The sequence below is a fragment of the Parasteatoda tepidariorum genome, chromosome 10, assembly GCF_043381705.1.
Source record: "Parasteatoda tepidariorum isolate YZ-2023 chromosome 10, CAS_Ptep_4.0, whole genome shotgun sequence".
NCBI lineage: Eukaryota > Metazoa > Arthropoda > Arachnida > Araneae > Theridiidae > Parasteatoda > Parasteatoda tepidariorum.
Window position 1 is genome coordinate 76,505,976 of NC_092213.1, and position 23,217 is coordinate 76,529,192.

Below are 23,217 nucleotides of genomic sequence, written 5' to 3' on the forward strand. Positions count from 1 at the left end.
ATAATATAATTTTATAATATAATCGTATAATATAATTTTAAAATCAAATATAATTTTAATATCAAACTTTTTATGGATTTGCACGAAAAAGAAATTTTATCTATTGATTTTAATTTTTAGTTTATTATTTTTATTTATTTAAATTACCATTGATTTAAAATTGTTTTACTCTTTAGAAACGCGTTTTAAAAGCACAAACGTAAACAAAGCAAACACGGGGTTTCAGTTAGCTTTGTGACATTTGAGCTAGTAAAAAATAATTGAATGTGCAGTATAAGTTGAAACAGAAGGTATTTGAACACGAAGTTGGCTGTTAATGCATATATATTGCACATTAATTTTATAAGTTAAAAAATAACATAAATATTATTTTAAAAAAAAAAAAATTTTTTTTTCAAAGCTTACCGAGTTTTAGAAAAAAGTAACGATTTCATTCGATATTTTCGTTACAAATACTTGTACTTTTTCCTTTAAAAAGTAACGAAAGTACAAGTAAAAGTACTAAATTTAAAAAGTAACGAAGTACAAGTAAAAGTACGTACTTTTAACTTGTACCGGCGGTACAAGTAACGAAAGTAAAAGTACTGCCATATATGCTAATTAGCTATGCCCAAACGTGAGCTACCGCTTTTTATTTTTTAACATCCTGATACTGATACCTTACGAATACATTTATGACTCACGCGTCCCGAAAGGGCTAAGTCTAATCAAAAATATGTAAAATCAGGCATAAGTGAAGATTTTGTTTTAATTCTAGGGTGGTCTGACTGAAGGAGAACACTCATTGTCTCCTCTTACAGCCTACGTCTTGATCGCGATGATTGAATCAGGTATGGTTAGGAATGATCAAGGGGAAGCTAAGAATGCCGTGAAATGCCTACATGAAGATCCCAATCCCAATTTGTACGCCCTCTCTCTGTATGCCTACGCATGCGCACTCATGAGGCAAAATGAGACAGCTATAAAGTATTTGAAATTGCTGGACGACCGGGCCTTTGATGTAGGTAAGAATGTACAGATGTTAATATTTAGATATACAGGGCGTTCCCTTATAACAACCCTTAATAACTGCTTTTATATTTTTAAAATCAAAGCTGTTCGAGAGTTTCAGAATAATATTTCATAGAAATCTGATGAATGTCTCCATGTTAAAGAATCGTTAGGACTACGGCCGCTGTTTTGGGTGTTTTCAACTTAACGTTATATTTTGCTTTGCTACGCGAAAACTGTCAAACTTTAGAAATTTGAAATTATGAGGGTGTGCAGGACAGGTATAGTACTATAGTACTAGTCCATAGTATTACATAGTATGGAAGTACTCTGGAATAAAAAAAATTAACGTTGGAAACGTAAATTTTTTTGTTGGAAACGTTTAACGTTGGAAGCGGAAACGTTTAACGTTTAGCGTTGGAAACGTTCGAGATAAGTAAGTAACTGTTAACCGTGCCGGTTTAAGCGTACGCGGGACCCTAGGCCATTCAAATTTTCGGGGCCCTCAGATGAATTTTTTTTCTCGTATATTTTTTATTTATTCAAATATAAAAGTATTTATATATCTTTTCATTTAAGAAAGTATATTTAAAATTAAAATAAATAATAATAAATTAAATTTTACTTTATTTTGTTAAATTAGAACTAAAAAATAATCATAACATTTTGGAAAAATTTGAAATTTATTAACACTTTACAAAATCAACTCTGCTATAAAATTGATATTCAAAAATCTTTTTTTCCTCTCCTGCAATATACTCATCTATAATGTTATCAAAATTAATTTCACGGAGAGCATCTGATTCGATAAACATCAAACTTAGCATGTCTAATCGTTTTTGAAACATGACGCTTCTTTGCTCACTCTTGATCTATTTCATTTTTGAAAACGAGCGCTCCGTAGAACAATTTGTTATCATAAGAGTTAGAATCGTATTATTAATTATCGTAATTTGCTAATATGTATTTAAAAGTGATTTTTTTTTTTAAAAAAATCAATATTTTTCTTATTTTTCTTTTAAATTTACTTTCAAAAACTTCATTTTAAGGGGGCCCTTAATCATTGGGGGCCCTAGGCCATGGCCTAGTCTGGCCTAATAGGTAATCGAGCTTTGATTGTTAAACTTGTTGCAAAAAAAATACAAAGCGGGTCTGGACTTTAAATTTGACATACTGAAAGTGCGTTTTGTCGAAATTCCAATTCAAAGAATGTAATGGCAATTTTAAGTGGCTTCTTATTTTTTTTTCGCGATTTGTGGCAGAATAATCGCAACTTCCGGGCAGTGGCCCGAAACAAGCAAAAAAAATTACAGAAAGGGACCAACTCGAAAGGTATAATATGTAACCACCCCCAGACAAACATCTATGTCGTTTTTTTTTTAATTGCAAGGTTAAAATCTATTGGGCATCTTGGCGATTGCAGTTGGCGCAACAGATAATGATACGGAGATATCCCCTTTCTTTACGTTGCATTTTTTTTTTGCTACCCAAAAAACTATGAGACTTGACAAAAGAAAATATTTTTTTAATTTAATATTAACTTTTAAGGGGTGTGTTGGGGCATCTGCAAAAAAACTTATTACTTGGCAGGAACACAAATGGCAAAATATAGCGTAAAAGGAGAAAATGGCACTTTGCTATTTTAATTACTGAATTTTAACTTGAAAGTACAAATAGAGTTACATGCAAATTACAAATAGAAAAACAAGTAAAAATTATTTACAAAAATATAAAGAGCTGAGGGAGCAATTGATCATTTTGAGTTGAGGAAGCAATTGAACACAAGTTAAATAAAATCAAAATATTTCTCACTCCTTTAGTTGAAAGATTATCAGGTGAGATGATTTCATGAAGGTAGTTGAATTCCAAGTCTAATTCGTGGTCTCATGAAAAAGAAAACGATGAAGCTTAACAAGCTCCTCCTCCTTTAAGAGTTCTTTCATTTTCTTGAAAGGCTGGAAGAAGAAGCAGGCAGTATCTGTCTTCGGTTGGGTCTTTCTCTCCTTCAGCTGCTTCCTGGGTCTCGGACCACAGTCCGTAAAACAGCCCTGGTGCTCACCGTTGCAGTTGACGCAGGTCGCCGGACGGATCTGGGCTTCGTATACTGGTACAAGAACTGGGCTCCGGCACATTTCAGGCAGGCAAGATAGATTGAGTAACTGCGTGTGAGTAGATAGTAACTGTGGCCGCTGTTGTTGCGGGAGCTTATTATTGTTTAAGGCTGTTGGGTTCGCCGTCAGAGTCTGTGTCTACTTCCATCTCAGTGATGACTCAAGTCTTCTGAATTTCAGTTGTGTCCATATTAAAGGATTTCAGAAGTTGGTCTGCAGTATATAAACAGGATGTCGAGGCTATAGTTTCAGTTGCTTGGCTATCGATATCGAAGAAGAGAGGCTCTGCTGTGGCTCTGTTGTCTCTATAGAAGCTTCTGCCTTTTCCAGTATGCTGCCTCTTCAGTTCATTTCTCCTTTAAAATGCGATAGCACTCGTTGAAATACTTAGATATTTGATGATTTTTGTAGTTCTCTTTCTGTTTTTCGTTAGCCTTACTGGCTTCTTTCTCGTGATATAATATATTACTTTCCGTACTTTATATTATTTCATCAATGATATCAAGTTTTGAAATCTTTTCAGCATATTCGTGGACGTCCTATCTCAGCTTGTCGTAATATATAGGTGTGATAACATTGCAGCTGAGAACTCGGCTATAATGGTCTCTGATCTGGTCTGAAGGCTCATTTATTATTGAAATCTGTGTATCAGCCCTTTACGGGCATTTTCACATTCATCTGGTTGGAGTTTGAATAGAATTGACAGGGTAAAAAATGATAAGCGTGGGGGGGCCTGGTCTGGTCTTGGAGGTCTGGTCTGAATGAAGTTGCTATTCAAATGATATTGCGAACTTTTAAATATAGTGGTGGAAATATTACTTAAAATGAAAAAAAAAATTGAACTGAAAACAACTTAAAATTCATTACCACGACGAGAGAATATTTTTTTTAAAAAGTGGAGCAAGTTGAAATTAATAAATTCAATTAATTACTAAATCTAAATAAATTAAGCATGTATAAAAGAGAAGTGATAATGGCATAATGATGCGTTTACAAAGGTAGGTAAGGTTAAACTCCTACGAAATACGAAGAATTCAATTTTTCTTTTACAACCAATAAAGGGAAATTATCTTAGGAAAAATACAAAATTGGCTGCAATGATCAAACGCAGTTTACACACCAGGACTAAAGCTTTAAGTAAAAAGTAGGCGTTACTTGCCAAGATTACTTTAATTAAAATTTTATGATCATATATTTATCAATATGCATACCAGTTTCGTTTAATAAATTTTATAATTATATTTAACTACATTTTACTGATTGAATTACTTAATGAATTATTTCAATTTTATTCTTCGAAAGCAACTGCTTACCATTGGTGGTGGATGCTTCAAGACTTTAAATATAGGGCAATTCCATATGTGACGGAATGTTAATTTCAAATAAAATATTATTTTTCTCATGCATATCATTATTATTGGCATAATGCGCTTCATAAACTAAAAAAAACAGGATTTTCTATCTTTTTAACTTTAAATTTTACGAACTTTTTATTTGCGTGACGGAATGACATTTTGGCAACCAAGCTTTTGGCATGCCGCTTAGAACTGGTAGTTTCTGCGAATTTTGCAGCTATTATTTTTCTGAACTATTTTATACTTTTAGTATTATGTGTAAGCAATGTAAAATGTGAATTTGGAAAATTTACCTCAGGTTGGCTAGCAGTTATTAACATCTATTTGCTGTAACGGAATGACAAAAAGTTTAGTAGAAGAAAGCCTTCGTTTAAAAAATGTTTTATTAATATGTAAATGATAAACAGGATTAATATTTATGTAAGAATTAGTAAAAATTTCAACACTTTGAAAATTAGGTTGTCTCTGAAGAGGTTTTATATCTAACTTGCCAATGTTACATTTTATCTTCGTTCTCAGGAAATTTATGCATTATTAAGACATGTGACGGAATGACGTAAAAGAAGTTACTTTTATTTTTTATATTAAACTTAAAATGTTTGAATTTTGTTCTATATGCATATTTTTATCAAAATATTGCAAAAGAAGGATACATTTCTTTTATTTTATAAGTATTCTTCAAGAAAACAATTTGAGCACAAATGTGAACAATTCACTTGTCAGCCATGTTATTACTTTAGAATACTGCCAGATTCAAAAAATTTAAAATTATCAAAAATGAAACGGCAATATGTAGACTTTGGCTATTTTTGAACATATTTTTAAAATTAAAATATGCAATTCATAAAACAAAAAAAATTTCACTTAAAAGTTGACACTTCCGTGGAATTGCCCTATATAGAATTTGCGAATCGTATTTTATTTCAATATAAACTTTTTAGTTCTTATCTTTGATTAGATAGTTATGATGAAAGAAATATTATTTTTTACAAATTTAATTTGTAAATATTGATAGGTCGTAGATTTTAAAAAACAACTGAATTTTAATGTTTATTTAGTACGCGCCTCTTTTATTAGTAATGGTGGTGGCAAAAATTTCTAAAAGATGCAAATTTTGTACTCCGTCCAGTTTCAGTAATGAACATTTCAATCATACCATTGAAGGCCGGGATAGCCTGGTCGGTAGGGCGCTGGGCCCATATCCAAGAGGTCGTGCCGAAGACTCCCCGTGTAGTAAATGGTGACTGATGCACGTTAAATCTGTCGTGTTTCAAAGTCCTCCATGTTCCCACAACAAATCAATACCTCTGGGGGTACTGATCCAGGAGTTTCCTTGTCTTCTGGATTGGTTCAAAATTACAAGGCTACGGAGTTGAACGTAAGTAGTCGTAAACCCATGAAATTGGGTCGGCTGTTCAACGACGGTTATAAAATAAAATAAAATCATACCATTGAACATTAGTCAACCAATCAGTTGAACATTTGTAGTCGTAAACCCAAAAGTTGGGTCGACTGCTCAACGGCGGTCATAAAATAAAATAAAATCATACCTACTAGAGCCGCAATGGAGGCGCCTAATTGAGCTTTCGCCTTCCAATGAGGTGAATCGGGTACAAATCCCAACCATAGCTGGTCGATACGAATTCCAAATCTGGCTTGCAACGATCACAGTGCTGAAGCGAAATATCCTCAGTGGTAATCGGATCATGGATTAGAGTCCCCTTGCCGCTAGGCTAACCGTGCCAGGTTCTCGTGGTCCTCCTCTCCTTGAACGCAAATGCGGGTTAGTTCCATCAAAAGGTCGTCTACGAAGGCAAATTTCTCCTAATACTTGATACAGGAGTTCCTTTGTGTTCTGGATTGGGTTCAAAATTATAAGATTGTGCAGTTGAACATCTGTAGTTGTATACCCAAAATTGGGTCGGCTGCTGTAAAAATAACGTCTACTAAACGCGTGTTGTTAGTTTCGTCCAAATTAAATTGTTTATTGACGGCATATTAGAAATTGATGCTTTAGAAGACAAATTTAAATCATGCAATATTTCACTTTTTTGTACAATATATCACCCCCAAAACGTACAAAAATCATGTGCTTTTTTATAGCCCTATTTAGAAACTGAAAAAAGGAACCATTTAATTCTATGACCCATCATCTCCTTCGAAATAGTCTAAATGTTCACGGGGCAGATCTACAAGTAGATATATATTTTTTTTAAACCATTTCATTCCTCCAGGATATCCAAACGCATCTAGCTACAAAAAGTAACTTTCAAAATGTTCCAAGATGCTTCATGTTTTCTGGAATAGAAGGAAGAGTTCGGTTAAATTTTAGGGTTTGGCAACTTTTATTCTTTCGGAGGAAAATGAAAGCAGTGCCTCCTCTTCACAGACAAAGAAGATATATAAATGAAAAGTTTTGGGCGTAAAACTAGCGTGACGAAAACTTTGTGAAACCTAACACGCAATATTCGAAAGTACAAGCGTACTTCCTGTACATAAAGAGGGGTGAGTGCCTGGTATATAAAGAGAAGATATACAGCCAAGACCTTGCTATCCATTTTCTACTCTTTTTATTTCATTGGAGATATTAATGGAAATATCACGTAATTATTAAATAAAATGCTAAAAAAATTTATAAAAAAAAATTCAAAGTTATAATTTGCATGAAATTATTTTCGGAAAAACGAATTTTATAAATGTGTGCAAAATTTTTTTTTAATACGCTTAAATTCTCGAGATATAGCGAAATAAGCAAAAAGTAAAATGAACATTAAGGGGTCCAAACTTTGGATCCTTCTCCTGACCAAACTATTGGGACTATATTTTCCAGATTGCGATTATCCCCTACATTCTGGGGTATCGAAATCCATATCCGTCGAAAAACAGGTATGTTTATTCAGAGAAAGTAAGATTTTGTGCTTGATTTCGTAACTTAAAACATCGGCTGCACTTATTAATGAGCATATTTGAGGCCAACCCCTCGATCCATTAAGATTAATTCCTAAAACGCTAAATTCCGATCAATGGATCAAAAGTTATTCAAGGGGGTCCGTTTTATATTTTGCGCAATGGAAATTTATTTCTCGAATCGACTTATGCAGCATTACTGGTATTCTATATTTACCTGTGCTAATTTTTCGCATATTGCGGTTTCTGCTAAAGTTGTAATAATAAATTGGTAGCGAATTAACTAGTAAAACGTGTAGAATAAAGATAATTACGCCTACTCTTTATAAAAGACTTGGCATGTAGCGATTGTAAGTACCTATCCTCGGACACTCAACTCCTTCATCTAGGCCAGCGTTTCTTAACCTTTTTGATACAATGGACCCCTTTTAAAATTTTTTAAGAAGTCACGGACCACCCCTCTGAGAAAAAAAATTGCAAAAAACATCAATTTTTAGTATTTAATTTATTTTAGCATTTAATTTTATTATTTCAATAGTATACAAAATATTTAAAATTAAAATTTTTAGTCTGAAGGTTGTTGCTGCTTTTCCTTAAATAATAAATTGAATAGAGGGATGGTTTTCGACAAAGCAACGCGCATAACATGTTCAACATTCAATCGATAACGATGTTTTGTTTTTATTGTCACAACTGTGGAAAGTCCGGCTTCGTTAAGATACACTGTAGCTAACGGAATTATAGCTGAAATAGCTCGCTTTACAAGCAATGGGTAGGCTTCTTTCACAGAAGACCAGAACTCTCCGAGTGTTTTTGAATCGAAATCCATTTTTAGCAAGGAGTTGGTTCTAAGATCTATAAGCTCATCTTTGGCAAGGTTCATATCATCGATACGGTCAATATCACAAAGAAAAGGATGACGAATCCACAACTCATCTTTTATCTTTATCTCATCCAATTTAAAAAAAATTTTCAATGAAACTTGAAGTACTTCCAGGTGCTCACAGATTTCATTTTTAAGTTATATTATCTTGCCAAGATCCATTTTCAGAAAGCACTTCGTCCAACATTTAAAAGTTTGAATATATCTCATTTGGAATTCTATTTTTTTTTCAAAGTGGCATCTTCAATTAGAATGCTTGTAATTTCTCAGTTGTATCCATAATGGTATATCGGATCCTTGCATTAAAAGACTTATATTGTTCATGCGGTTAAAATTATCTGCCAGGTAAGCCAATTTATAGGTAAAATCCTTTTTGTTTAAATATTCGAAGAATGAGTTATCTTTTTCTTCTAGAACAAGTGATAATTCGATCTTCAACATGAAAAATTGTTTCAAAACCTGCTCTCGTGACAGCTTCCGTGTGGTACAGAAGTACCTCATGCTCTACGTCCATTTCTTGACACAGCGTTTTAAAGAGACAATGATTAAGAGCTCTACGTCTAATAAAATTTACAGTTTTAATAACTTTTGATAATGCTTCTTTTAAGCTGGTTGGAAGCTCATGTTTATGTAAAAAACAATGAGTAACAAGAACATTAGGAGACTTTTTTTTTAACCAACAGGACAGAACCAAATTTATTGCCAAGCATCACAGGTGCTCCATCTGTACGAAGTGAATGAAGTTTTTCTTTCCAGCCGAAGTCTTGTTTGGTAAAGGAAACATTTAACAATGCTAAAACATCAACTGCCTTTGTAGTTTGCAAAAGAGACTCACAAAATAAGAATTCTTCTTTGATAGTATCAAGAGAAACGTAACGAACAAAAACAAGAAGTTGAGTATAATTCGAGATATCTGTAGTTTCACCCAGTTGCATACCAAAGGGAAATGGCGATACTTTCAATTCATCGATTATCTTTTTCAAGATATTGCAAGAAATTTCAATTATTCTTGAATGTGTCACATCATTTAAAAATGGAATTGCCTCAAATTTTTTTTCTCTGTTCCAATCTACAAACTAATTCAACCATCTCCAGCGCACATGGCTTAATTAACGTCTCTCCAATAGTATGCGGTTTCTTGCTTTTAGCAATTTGATATGCAGCTTTGAGAGATGCATCAACCAGAGATTTTTGTGGAATACCAAATCCAAGTTTGTCTAATGTTTCAGATTTCAAAAACTAGGCTTTCTTCTTAGTAAAAAATTCTAGCTCTAGTAACCTCAACAAGGTGTCAAATGTACGTAACTTGATAGGGGATAATAAAAATAGTACAGCGGACATCATCAGGGGGTTGCCCCTGATGGTGCAAACTGAAAGTGGAGGATGTTAAAAATATGACTGGGATATTTGAGGGCTGTGTGCAGTCCGTACTGAATTTGGGGTATCTCGATCACCTAGTTTCAAATATGTATGTATTTTCATCTTTTAGAAAGAAAAAAAGATCAATGCTATTTAAATATTATTGATCCAAACGTTTTAAAAATTAGGAGTAGTCGGTGGACCCCCAAAATATGACCCATGGACCCCTAAGGGGTCCATGAACCACAGGTTAAGAAACACTGATCTAGGCTGAGGGCGACTTAGACTAATTGGCATATAAACAGTATAATCAGTTTAAAACTAATCAGATCATAAAATTTACATTGAATAATAATAAGTTTTAAGGTAATAATCCATTGGTTTTAAATAAGGAGGTGCACTTGCACCCCCCTGGCTTTTCTTTTTTTAACAATTAAGGACATACAGAAAAACAATTCTGCTATAAAAAAAAATTTATTACAAATCTTTTTATTCAAAAACAAATAATTAAGTAATTATTAATACAGAACAATTAAAAAATTGTTCTATCAAACAAGAATTGTAATCGTCTTGTTTGCTGTCCAAATCTGTTTATAACTTTTAGTCATCTTTGATTCTTTTCTTATGCACACTGAGCATGCACAAACTACTTAATCTATTGTGAGATATTGTAGACCGATTCCATGTTTTGTCGTGTCGAATTGTACTAAAAGCACGTTCAATAGAGCTTAGAGTAAAAAGTAGGCGTTACTTTTTCAGATTACTTTGACTAAAATTTTATGATCATAATTCTATCAGTAAATCTACCAGTTTATTTTTAATAAACTTTATTATGGTATTTAAATATATAGTAACTGGATTTGGATGCAAAAGTTCTTCGAATCTGCATACAAATTCGACAATATCTTTATTAGATGGAAACTCTTGCTCACGTGAGGGTTTCTGTGTATATAAAACATTTAATATTTTGTTTCTTATTTCCATTAACGGTGCTGACTGGGCAGCCACCCAATCCTAAATGCAAATTCAACTCTTACTTAATATTAAATGCAGAAGGACTGTCTATTTAATGGCCAGTTCTAACCTACGCATGCCCTGCAATTAACACCTTAAGGAATTCATTAAAAAATAAGTTAGCTAGTGCTGAAGGTAGAATCCTCAGAAGAAAGCTGGGAGCACCTAGATGCATCAGCTATAATAGCATCCTCGAAGATCTTAAAATTACCAACATAAACGAATATATGGATAAATTAAATAAGGATTTTTATACAAAAGCCATCAACTGTACCACTAGCGATTTTAATTTGATATTGACTTTATAGAAGACAACTCCAAATTCAGCCTAATCACTGCCTTTTTCAAACAACATTCAGGATAATATTATAATTATTCATTCAATTTACTACACACAAACATCTCATGTAGAGCAAACATAACAATTACTACCTCGTAGCAACCCCTCCTTGGGGGATCACGACCAAAGAGTTAGTATTTGATAACTATAGTAAGCTGAGCAACCCAGAAACGAGCGGTAATTACCGAGACGCCTGGGTCAGTTCTATAACAGAGGATATACTTTTATTTATATCATACACTCAAATCATGATTATTTTTATTTGATAATGCTAACCCCAACCCGATTTGTATATATGTAAATAACTCATTTAATCAAGTACTACTTTTATTATACCTCAATTGTTTTATATTCTCGCTTATCTTAATTAGTGTTTATTGATCTATTTTCGTGTTTGTAAATATCGCTCTCATTGTATTTTCTGTCTTTCGCAATTGTATTATTATTATTTCATGTTATTTTTATGATTATTTCAAACAGTTTTCAAATACCAAATCCGACCTTTTCTTAACTTTTGATTCTCTGGCGTCAGCGTCCAATGAGATCCCACGATTCTTAACTTGGTGCTAGGCACCGCCCTCTCCGATATCCAATTTCATATCCTACATCTTTACCCGCCACTATCGAATTCACACTATCGACGAATCGGTTAGTACCGAACTGCATGTAACTTCTAACATTTTAACATCAGGAGCAACAAAAAAAAAAGAAAAAACCACGCTAATATATACTATACGAAGTATCCGTTTGATTTTGGTGGATGGAAGCATCAAATTTAACACGTTCACGCCGGGAAAAGCGAAAATACTGGTACGGGAAAAGAGAAAATACTGGTAGAATAACTATTTCAATATTAGATAATATTCGGGAGGAGTTAATCTATTCTCAACAATAACAATTCCCTGTAAGGAAATTTATCACGGCGAAGAAGCAATTTAATATCAAAATTGCATCCGTTAAAAACAATTGGTAGTTATGGATTTTTATTATTCCCGAAAAAAAAACTAAAAAATGAAATTTATTGTTACCAGTTTTTACTCCGATGCCCTGCCAAGATGAGACAATCTAGCGTGACCCACCGGTGGGTCACCCCGGCTTTAACGTGTTAAAATGAAAGCAGAATGTGAATGATCGAACAGTATTTTATTCTTACAGAAAAGCTTATTTAACGTTATGTCTTTTTAAAAAGAATTTTTCATTAAAGAGGGCGTAACCTATACACAGCAACTTTTCCATCTGTTGCATAGTACATAGCTGAATATAATCTCTCAATTGAAATGAACACTTACCAGTTTTTGGCCACTATAGACCAGCGGTTCCCAAATTGGGTTCCGTGAGTTAGTACTTTTTATAAACCAATTATGAGTTTCGAAACATCTGATTAAATTCAGGTAAAACCAATCCATAATTTATTGAATTTTCCAATTGCCTTTTTTGAAATTATTTTAAGTATAAGTATATTGTCAATGAAATCGAAATGGCATTTTTTTTTCGGGAAATATAGTATTTCTAATAACGCTATAATGAAAAAACTAAGACTAAGCATTTATAAAATACTGCAGTTTCCAACAGAATTCTTGAATGAAGAACCTAAGAACCACTATTTTCAACGTTTATAGCAGATCATTTAGGTTTTCATTTTGTATAATTCGGCTTAGTTCATACATTTTCGGCTTATGTATATGTTACCGGCAAAGTATGAAACCCCGGCATTCTATAGAATGCCTAGGCATTGTATATAATACCAGATTTTTTTAGGCAAGGTATGAAATTTGAGAAGTATTACATACTTTCCCTAGAATTTGTATATAATACCTAGGCATTCTGTAGAATGACAAATACTATTTAGGCAAAGTAAGAAAAAAACGTCTTGATGAGGTTTTTATGTAAATGATGAGCATTTCTCAAGAATAAAAATGTTATTTTGAAGAAATAATGAGAGTGCCAATAAAAAAAATTATTCAAAATACGTAAAAAAAAATGATAATGATAATTTATGCCTTTTATTATTAAGAGAAACAAAATTTACATTTAAAGAATAAGAAATTAACCTATTTCTTGCGACATGGCAGGCTTGAATGACATTTTGAATTACATTTCATTACATTACGAAACGAAACGGAGAAGCATTTTATACTTTGCAACCTATAGAATGCTTAGGAAAGGTGTGAAATATAAATCGTATCACACATCGCTGGCTAGTCTTAGGCATTATATACAATGCCTAGACGTTCTATAGAATGCTGAATTTCAAACTTTTCCGGTAACATATACACACCAAAAACAAATTCTCTACTAGATTAGATATAGCACAAGAGGACTACAAATTTTACTGTTGCACATAAAACCTAATTTAAGATGAGTTATAATACAATGAAAAATCTTATAACGCTCACGATTACCTTAATAAACGTTATACATAAAGTTAGGGTTAAACCAAAAGAAGGTTGATTATTTAGTAGGTTTCCGTAGCCGAAAAAATTTGGGAAACGCTGGTATAGATTGGAGGTTTTAAACTTGTATTCACGGAATCCTAGGGTTTCTTGAACTTTGATTGGATTTATTTAATCAAAACGCCATCATTTTAATAAAAATTATAACAGCCGTTGAAATTTTAAAAGTATTTTGCTTGTGATGATAAATAAATATTTTGCGAATAAAATAAGATCTTAAATTCCATAACATTTAAATGCATTAATCAAGTTCCGTTCCTTGACTGAGGTAAAGTGTCGTCTACTTATTTGGCACGTTTTCTTGGGAGCCTTTTAAGTGTGCGCCAATTGTGATAACTGAACTTTTTTTTTTCAAATTGCAGGCACTGGCACTAAACTTTATTTTTCGCCTTAGAAGATGCCGGAATTGTTACTCATTTCACGTTACCCAGTGGGCACCTGTGAACCAAAGTCACGGAGGCGAGCAACATTGCCCACGCCACACTGCCACAAACCCGTTTATAGGGTGGGCCGCATTCACACGTCACACACAACAGAGGACAGCACAAGAGAGAGAAACATCCATGCCCAGAGCGGGACTCGAACCCGCAGCCATTGACTTCGCAGTCAGGCGGTCTAACCGCTCGGCCACCTGGCCGGCGTGATAACTGAACTTGCAAACTTGAATTAACTCAATTATTTAATGATGTAGCACAATGTATCTTGTATTTAGAAAGTAATCTATCAGATAAAATTTCGTATCAACCAGCCATCCCAGGGATTCCAACCTAGGTTACTTCAATGGGAGGCGAGTGCTTTATCCCCTGATCCGCCACGGCGCTTACTTTAAAGTTAAATTAATCATTTCGTTTAATAAGTAAATAAACATCGAGGGAGAGAAAAACCAAGGTTACTTCCCACGGTAAGTCCGAACTCAACTCCCGTTGATTCTAACTCATGCTCCGTCAACCACTAACGATATTTTACGTCCCCACTGTGAGTCGGGTGCAGAATTCACATCAAGCAGCCACCACTGGGATTCGAGCCTGGGACCTCATCCGGAGACGGACGTTTTATTCCCTGAACCACCGCGACTAAAAGGATAAGTGGAGGCGCCAATGTTATTCTTATATCACTATTAAAGTGAATTAAAGCTCTTTATTATTTTTATAACTAATAACTCCAAATGGCGACCACCTCTTTACACCGGACACATAGCCCAGTCCCGCAAGTCACCGTTATTCATAAGTTTAACTACATTTCTCTTGTAGGGGGACTTAGACACTGGAGTTCAGAAGGAAAAGGCCTAAAGTCCAAGTCTATTAGTGTTGAGATTGCAGGATATTACATCCTTGCCAGAATAGAACTGGAGAATGATGAGAGCACAGAAAGTGTCCTACCAGTGGTACGATGGATTGCTAAACAAAGAAACTCTAAAGGTGGATTTATTTCAACCCAGGTAAAAATAAAATAATTAAACTCATTGAAAATGAAGTTTTTATAATAAATAAACTTTCAATTTGCAATTTTCAGCATCCTGCTAGATACCCTTATCGCCTAAATCTACTTCAAAACGCGTTTTTACCCATTGGCAAAATGGGTACTGTTTTGGATTTGATGGCGTGTGTACCTTATTTTGACGTCATCACACTTTTCAACTGTGTTCAGGAGTAATAATCATATACGGCAACGTTACTTTTAAAAAGTAACGAGTAAAAAGTACATGTAAAAGTACAAGTACTGAACAAAAAAGTAACGACTTAAAAGTACATTTCTAGGAAATCGAAAATTCAAAGTAACCTAAACTTTTATTGAATAATATTCTTATGTTCTTTAATGGTTTTGCGAAATTGTTGTTATTTATTTAATTATTTTTAATTTTGAAAGTTATGGATATTAATTTATTTTTAAATTCGGAAGAATATTATAATATAATTTTATTATATAATCGCGTAATATAATTTTAAAATCAAATATAATTTTAATATCAAACTTTTTATGGATTTGCACGAAAAAGAAATTTTATCTATTGATTTTAATTTTTAGTTTATTATTTTTATTTATTTAAATTACCATTGATTTAAAATTGTTTTACTCTTTAGAAACGCGTTTTAAAAGCACAAACGTAAACAAAGCAAACACGGGGTTTCAGTTAGCTTTGTGACCTTTGAGCTAGTAAAACATAATTGAATGTGCAGTATAAGTTGAAACAGAAGGTATTTAAACACGAAGTTGGCTGTTAATGCATATATATTGCACATTAATTTTATAAATTAAAAAAAAAAAACATAAATATTATTTTTAAATATTTTTTTTTTCAAAGCTTACCGAGTTTTAGAAAAAAGTAACGATTTCATTCGATATTTTCGTTACAAATACTTGCACTTTTTTCCTAAAAAAGTAACGAAAGTGCAAGTAAAAGAACTAAATTTCAAAAGTAACGAAGTACAAGTAAAAGTACGTACTTTTTACTTGTACCGGCGGTACAAGTAACGAAAGTAAAAGTACTGCCATATATGGTATGAATAAACAGTGCGCATGCGTCGTCATTGCATACGTTGCTATGGTGACCGCTTCTGTTTCATAATTTTTTTTTGAATTCTCTTTTTCTTTTATTTTCTTTTTACCAGCTTGTATTTTGTTCCGACATAGGATTAGTTTTCAATATTTTTATGTTGTATTTATGATTAACTTATTCATAATTACTGTCTTGGCGGATGAATTAATATGAATACTGAAGAAGGAAGAGAACTCTGTGACGTCTTAAATGTAAATTTAGTTGGAATTGAAAACCAATCCAGCCCTTTGGACGGCAAGATGACAGAAATCAATTCAAGCAGTTTTTTTAAACTTGTGACTTGAAATGTCGTGGCGTTTATGACAGTCTGTCCAGGAAATAAAATTGACCAATAGGTAACCAGTGATTGCAATAATGCGATCAATTTTTTTTTTAGCTATTGTTCTTAAAACAGGTTTTACATTACCTTTAAAATATGCTAAGCCTTTTCTTCATATTTGTTTTCTTTTTTTTTTTTTTTCTGAATAACGGGTTCACCGACATTTTATAAAATTTGATTAGCGAATTAGCTAGAAATTGAAAATTTGCAAATATTAAAATATAATACAAACAAGCTCTATAATACAGAAAATATAATACAGACAAGCGGAATATTTCCGTTTTATATCACTCAAAAATTCTTTGTAATTTTAACGGATGAGCAAAATTGTGTCACACTCTTTTATGTAGTTACTAGACAAAATTCTAAATTATTAAGCAGCAAATTGGAAAAGTAACTTCTTAATTTTGGTTTTGTATGACTATTTTTATTCATCGCTTTTAAAAATGGGCTATGTAACAAATTAATATGCTTATTACATATTTCAATAGTCACTTTTAATATGTCTTTCTTAAATAAACAAATAATGAGCTTAAAAGAACAAATGACTCACAGGTAATGGGGCTACTTATTGAGGTATTCACGGTTGTTTAAGTGTTATTCATTGTTAATTCATTAGTGGAAGTAAATGCACATGAATGGTTTTTTTAGATACTACTTAAAGATTAGACGTTTTGTAGGTCAACGTTCACATGCAGGTTCGCATATATTCCTTACAAAATATTGCATTGTGGTTGTCACTATTCTAAACTAAGAATGACACGTGACGCGCCATTTTGCTAATGCTAGAAAATGTTTACCCACAAAGCGGAACAAGTTGGAACAAATAATTTGCACTGGGCTAATGGAGGCTAGTTATTTGAGTAATCATTGTTCCTTTAGTGTTATTCACTGATAATTCAATAGTGGAAGTAAGTGCTCGTTAACGTTTTTTAATATATCACTTGAAAGATTAGACGTTAGATAAGGCAAAGCTCGCATGCAGGTTCACATATATTCCTTACAAAATATTGTATTGTGATTGTCACCATTATAAACTAAGAATGAGACGTGACGTGCCATTTTGCTACCTCTGGAAAATATTGATCCACAAAGAGGAGCAAGTTGGAACAAATAATTTTAAAAGAACAAATGATTTGCACATTGCTAATGGAGGCTACATATTTGGATATTCATTGTTCTTTTAGTGTTTTAGTGCATTTGGGTAACCATTGTTCAATAGTTGAAATAAGTGCAAGTTAACAATTTTTTTAATATATCACTTTAAGGATTAGACGTTTGATTGAGCAAAGTTCACGAGCAGGTTCGCATATATTCTTTACAAAACAATACATACTGGTTGTCGCTATATTTTAAACTAAGAATAAGACATGCCGCGCCATTTTGCTGCAAGTTGGAATCTCTGGATTTATGAGAATTTGTTTTTATGTTTTTGCAGGATACAATAGTAGCCCTACAAGCATTAGCCCGTTACGCATCTATCCAAACGAAAGGGACTGTAGACTTGGGTCTCGCCGTTGAAGCTGACAATCTTGTTAAAGGATTCAAACTAAACGAAGAGAACAAACTCGTGACCCAGAAGATGAAGATTCCAGAAGTTCCAACCGTTGTGGATTTACAGGCTGTGGGAGAAGGATGTGCTCTCGTCCAAGTAACTACCACTATCTTTACAGTGCTCTAACAGGTGTTCTATCTATATATTGCACCTGCATGCTAGTGAATCGCTTCCTCACTACTTACAATTTCACCGATAAATTTTGTATTTCAAAATTGTTAGAATGTTTTGAAGTTCACTATCAAGATATCAGTAGTTGTACTATTCTATGTAATTCCTTTTTTGTACGTGCAGTAACTTGAACACAAGATATTTTTTATAAAGTTTAATCGTTAATTTTTATGTTTCAACAGAAATTTTAAAGACAAATTTAATTAATTTTCAAAAAAAATTCGTATATTCTGTCATTAAAACTGAGAAAGTATTCTAAAATGCGAACAAACCACTATCAAGATATCATTAGCTGTATTATTCTCTTTAATTATAAATTTGTACATGCTGTAACTTGAACATAAGATATTTTTTCATAAAGCTTAATAGTTAATTTTTATGTTACAAAGTAATTTTATAAAGAAATTTAATAAATTTTCAAAAGTAAAAAATCTTATATTTAATCATAAAAACTGAGAAAATATCCTAAAATTCAAACGAACCACTATCAAACATAGCAGTAGTAGTAGTATTCAATTTAATTCTGAATTTGTACATGCGGTAACTTGAACTCAAGATTAAATTTAATCGTTTTCATTAAATTTAATCGTTAATGTACTTTTTTTTCTTTCGAAAAACGGTTTAACAATTTTTGAGTCAAATGAGCTCAAAGCTAGTCATATTATCTTTTTAGAGTCAGATTTCTAGAAGTTTCTTTTTTAAATAACATTCATTGTCGTATGGTCCTTTTTTTTTTCTTTTTTTTTTCGCTGTATCATTTGCCTCGGAAAACAAAAAGATTACCATTGTTGAAAAATAAAATTTGCGAACGTATGACTAGATCTAAAATTATAAACGACCAGAAACTTTTTTAAATTAAATGTTGGCTATCAATTTATGTAATATACTATTTTTTCCATAAAACCACTTTTTGTATTAGTTCAACTTAAGAAAATCGGGATAAAACTGGTTAACACGAGGCAGACAAAAAATACCTACTCAACCTTTTCAAGGATGGTGGAATAAAAACTAGTCCGCTTATTTTTGATAAAAATATAAACTACCAAATTTGTAATAGTTTCTCTATCTTAAACAACGCAATTCTTAATCAACTACTGTTTTGTTTTGAGAAATATAAAGATGAAGCACAAATCATTGTGGATATGCATACGGTAACAGTAATTCTTTGTTTTCTAGACTAGATTTTTTAATTAAAATTTACTGCCCAAAAAAGGCGAAATAGACGAAATGTTGTATGTTTAACCAGTTGATGGTTATGCTCAAATGCTGTTCGTTGGCTTGAAAGGGAATTTTTTTAAATTTTGTGTTATTTATTTTTTTCCCGATTTCTTCACATCTTTTGCTTCGCAGTATTTCTGATAGATGCCTGTAATAATCCAGAAAAAATTGGATTGTAAAACTATTTCAGGGACAGGTTTTACTGCTCTTCAGTTTAGCGGAAAAATTGAGAGTTTTTTTTTTCCCTCACTCCTTACTTAGAGTATTACCATCTGCGAACAACATTTTTCCGAATTTTGTAAGAAACAAAAAAGGATGGGTGATAGTAAGCGGCGCATAAAAGAATTTAATTCTGTTATAAGTCTTAAAATATTCCAAACCAAAGCTTAATTTTGGAAAGATATCAAAATGTAGGAAATCATAAAATACGTTTTCGTCCCACCGATTTTCCTCGGTAAAATGTTCTTTCGAATTCTTCACCGCTTTCGAAAAGAAAACGCCCACTTTAAGTAAAAATGCAAAATTCTCGCCTTAACCGGTTAACGCCCAGCGTCATATATTTAGGACAGTTCCTTTTTTCAAAGACATTAATTGTGGTGGGAAACTTTTTTCAGAATTTTCAGTTATCTGAGTGAATTAAAAGATTTTCAGATACCATGATGATTTAGTTATTTCTGATCAGATCTAGAATTATAAGGAGCAAGTATTTTTTGATCTATCAAACACTTTTTGAATGCTCTAACAGTAGAAAAACCAATTAATTTCGATAATATATTTTACCACTTTTTCCATAAAACCACTTTTTGTATCATTTCAATATAAATTGCTGAGGACATCGACTTGTCCTAAACATTCCACACAACACCAACTCATCAGGCTCATTGAATACGTACATGAAGGATGGCTACACAACAAACACACAGCAGGTGCCGTCTTTCTTGATTTGGCTAAGGCCTTCGACAAGGTATGGATCGATGCATTTATCTATAAATTAATTAAATACAATTTCCCTAGACCACTTATTCTAATTATACGATCCTACCTAACACACAGAAAGTTCGTCAACTGCAACACCTTTTTCTCCACTCTAAGACCCATTAACAGTGGTGTTCCCCAGGGGAGCAAACTAGGACCCCTCCTATTTTTAATTTTTATTAATGATATCCCTAGAGATCCTGGTATTCTGACTGCACTGTACGCTGACGATACAGTCATTGCCACACAAAGCAAGTATATCAGCGATATCATTTACCATCTCCTCACCATCATTGACTATTTCCAAAATTGGAAACTTGCCCTCAATATCGACTAAACTCAGGCGGTGCTATTCACCAGAAAAAGGACCTACAAGAAGGATGTTATCATTGATAACAACTTCTCTTTCAAATGGGAAACGAAGGCTACGTACTTAGGTGACATTATGGATAAAACCCTGACATTCAAATATCATTTTAGGAACATTGAAAGTAAATTCATAGCAGCAAAATGTGCACTTTATCCTATTCTAAAAAAGAACCCCCCTCAGTACTAATAACAGGATTCTTATTTTCAAAATGCTTCCCACCCCCCTATTAACATATGCTGCACCCGCCTTCGGGGGGGGGCTGCAAAGACAAATCTTAAACTCTTACTGAGTGCTTATAACAAAACTCTCCGCAATATCACAAATTCACCCTGGTATTTCAGGAACAAAAATATCCGTAATGACACCTGCACGCCTAGCCTTCTTGACTTGTACAAAAATAGATCTCTTAAGTATTTTCTTAAGATCACTGGGCACTCCAACCCCCTTATTTGGTCTTCCTCTAACTACGACCCAGATGACTCTAAGTGCAGGAGATGGCCTAAGGCCATTCTCCATTACTATAAAATTCTTCAAGACACCGTTTGCTGGTTTTTTCGCTCCGTCTGACTTTCTCCACATCTCCTCTATCATCATTAGACTCTTCCACTTGCTTGGGATGGCCCCATTCTTAGCGGAATTACTGCGGCTCATTCTGAATTAATTTACTGATACAACTACTAACAATGCTAATCACTAACTGCTTATTTGTCAATAATTTTAAATAAAAAATAAAAAAATTTAATAATTTAATATAATATAATTTTTTTTCTGAAAGATTAATGACCTCATTTGCTTGTTTATGTTTTTACCTGTCTGTGTTATCCCTGTTTTGTGCTGCCCTTTCTATCTTCTTTTTCCACAATATTATTTAACTACCTAACATTAAGTTTACTAACCCAAATAATTTCAACATCAATGGCCTTTGATTCAGTTTGTAATCATATAATTTACGGAGGTGGCCTTTTTGGCCAGGTACTCCGGTCCACCTATCACTAGTTCCCGCAGTTCCGGACAAAACGGGTTGATTAAAAAGTCAAAAAAATAAATATGTTCAATGTACTTATAACAGTTTTAATTGCTTATTCAATTCATATAGTTGATTAGAATACTAATTTGTTTTAAAAGAAGTATGCTAATATTTGGTGCTGATATGGTAGGAAAATGTTAAGTAAATAAAACAAAAATCTCATTCCTTAAAAAAAATTTCAAGAAATATGTAAAAAAAAAATTTTTTATTTCAGTTCACTTTCCGTTACAACGTGGAGAGGGCAGTCGGAAGCGATGCTTTCGACTTGAATGTCGACGTTGTACGAATGGGAAGCAGTGAATGTAATTTACCTAGAATCGGCATTTGTATGAGGTAATATTCTTTTTACCTTGTTTTCCTGTAATATTTAATGAATTTATTATAAATTTGTGATGTCTGCATCTAGAAATATCAGTCACGAGTTCATGTAACGTTATTTAAAATATAATAAATATCGACAAAATAAATATCAATAAATTGACACGCGATAAATATTGAAAAAATAATAATGTTCTAAAAGAAAAAAAAGTTCTTGTTAAATACTAACATATCGCGATATATAGTAATACTAGTGTGCTGCGCCCCCTGCTCGCTAACGTTCGCCAACCCCCGAAAATTGCTACGCAATCTTATATGGTTTGCTTCTCAAACCATTAGGTACATTAAAAATGCACAAAATTCTAAGAATTCAAAACAATCATTCAAATCCATGTAACAACTTTTTTTTTTAAAAAAATTACATCTTTTTAGTAAATACTAAGTCATTAAAATAAATTTTAATTCAAATGAATGACATGTAATTCGTTAAACCTATTAGAACTGTGCTATAGTATAAAATTTTAAAGCGTAACAGCACGACTGAGACTCATTTTTCAATGATCAACTAATAACAATGATAAAACAAATAAATTCGTGATAGAAATCAAAAATCGTCAAATAAATTCTTAATATGTAAATTCGTGAAAAAAAGCGCTCTCTAGAAAATACTCAAATAGAGATCTATCGACAAAGACTACTCACTTCCGCCTAGCTTAATAGTATGAGATTGTCGCAGCTGATGCTCTCTGGTCATTTCAGTTTCCGTTTTTAAAAGCGCTATATGTTGAGCCACCTCAGCTAGATTTGGCATGTGGCATTTTCAGCGGCAATCATTGGTCGATTTTCCAGCGTTGCCATTCGGGTAGTTGTAAGAGAAATATATATATATAGATATCTATATTTTGGATAGTACACCGATATATCGTGATATTATTCTGAAATATCGATAGCTTCGATTCGCTCGGCAATATTATCAGTTAAAAATTTGGAGAAAGTAAGGTAGATCATGAAAATTGATAATTTTACGGAACTCCGTGGCTGAAAATGTCTTCGTATGCCGAGGGAAGCGTCTGTTCATTATGAACTGACTGTCCGAGGGCATTTGCAACATTACTTTTATTTACTTAAATAATCTTCATTTTACGTTTATTTCATATTTTATTAAAATGATTTGAAACCGTCGTTGAACAGCCGACCCAATTTTGCGTTTCTTCTTCTTCTTCAGGAGCGCAACAGCCCTTTGCAGGTCCTGGCTGCCTCAACAGCACGCCTTCTCCAGCTCCCTCTGTCCATGG

General features: G+C 32.9%; 1 protein-coding gene across 4 annotated transcripts in view; it reads left to right on the top strand.

Moving 5' to 3' along the window:
• Positions 1-23,217, top strand: part of LOC107439020 (murinoglobulin-2) — a 107,346-nt gene that overhangs the window by 60,415 nt on the left and 23,714 nt on the right. For all 4 annotated transcript variants that reach the window (XM_016051483.3, XM_016051477.2, XM_043046296.2 and 1 more), the window contains 4 exons: positions 758-1,004; positions 14,663-14,850; positions 17,727-17,939; positions 21,819-21,937. In XM_016051483.3, the coding sequence (XP_015906969.1) occupies positions 758-1,004; positions 14,663-14,850; positions 17,727-17,939; positions 21,819-21,937 (767 nt within the window). The remainder of the gene's footprint in view (positions 1-757; positions 1,005-14,662; positions 14,851-17,726; positions 17,940-21,818; positions 21,938-23,217) is intronic.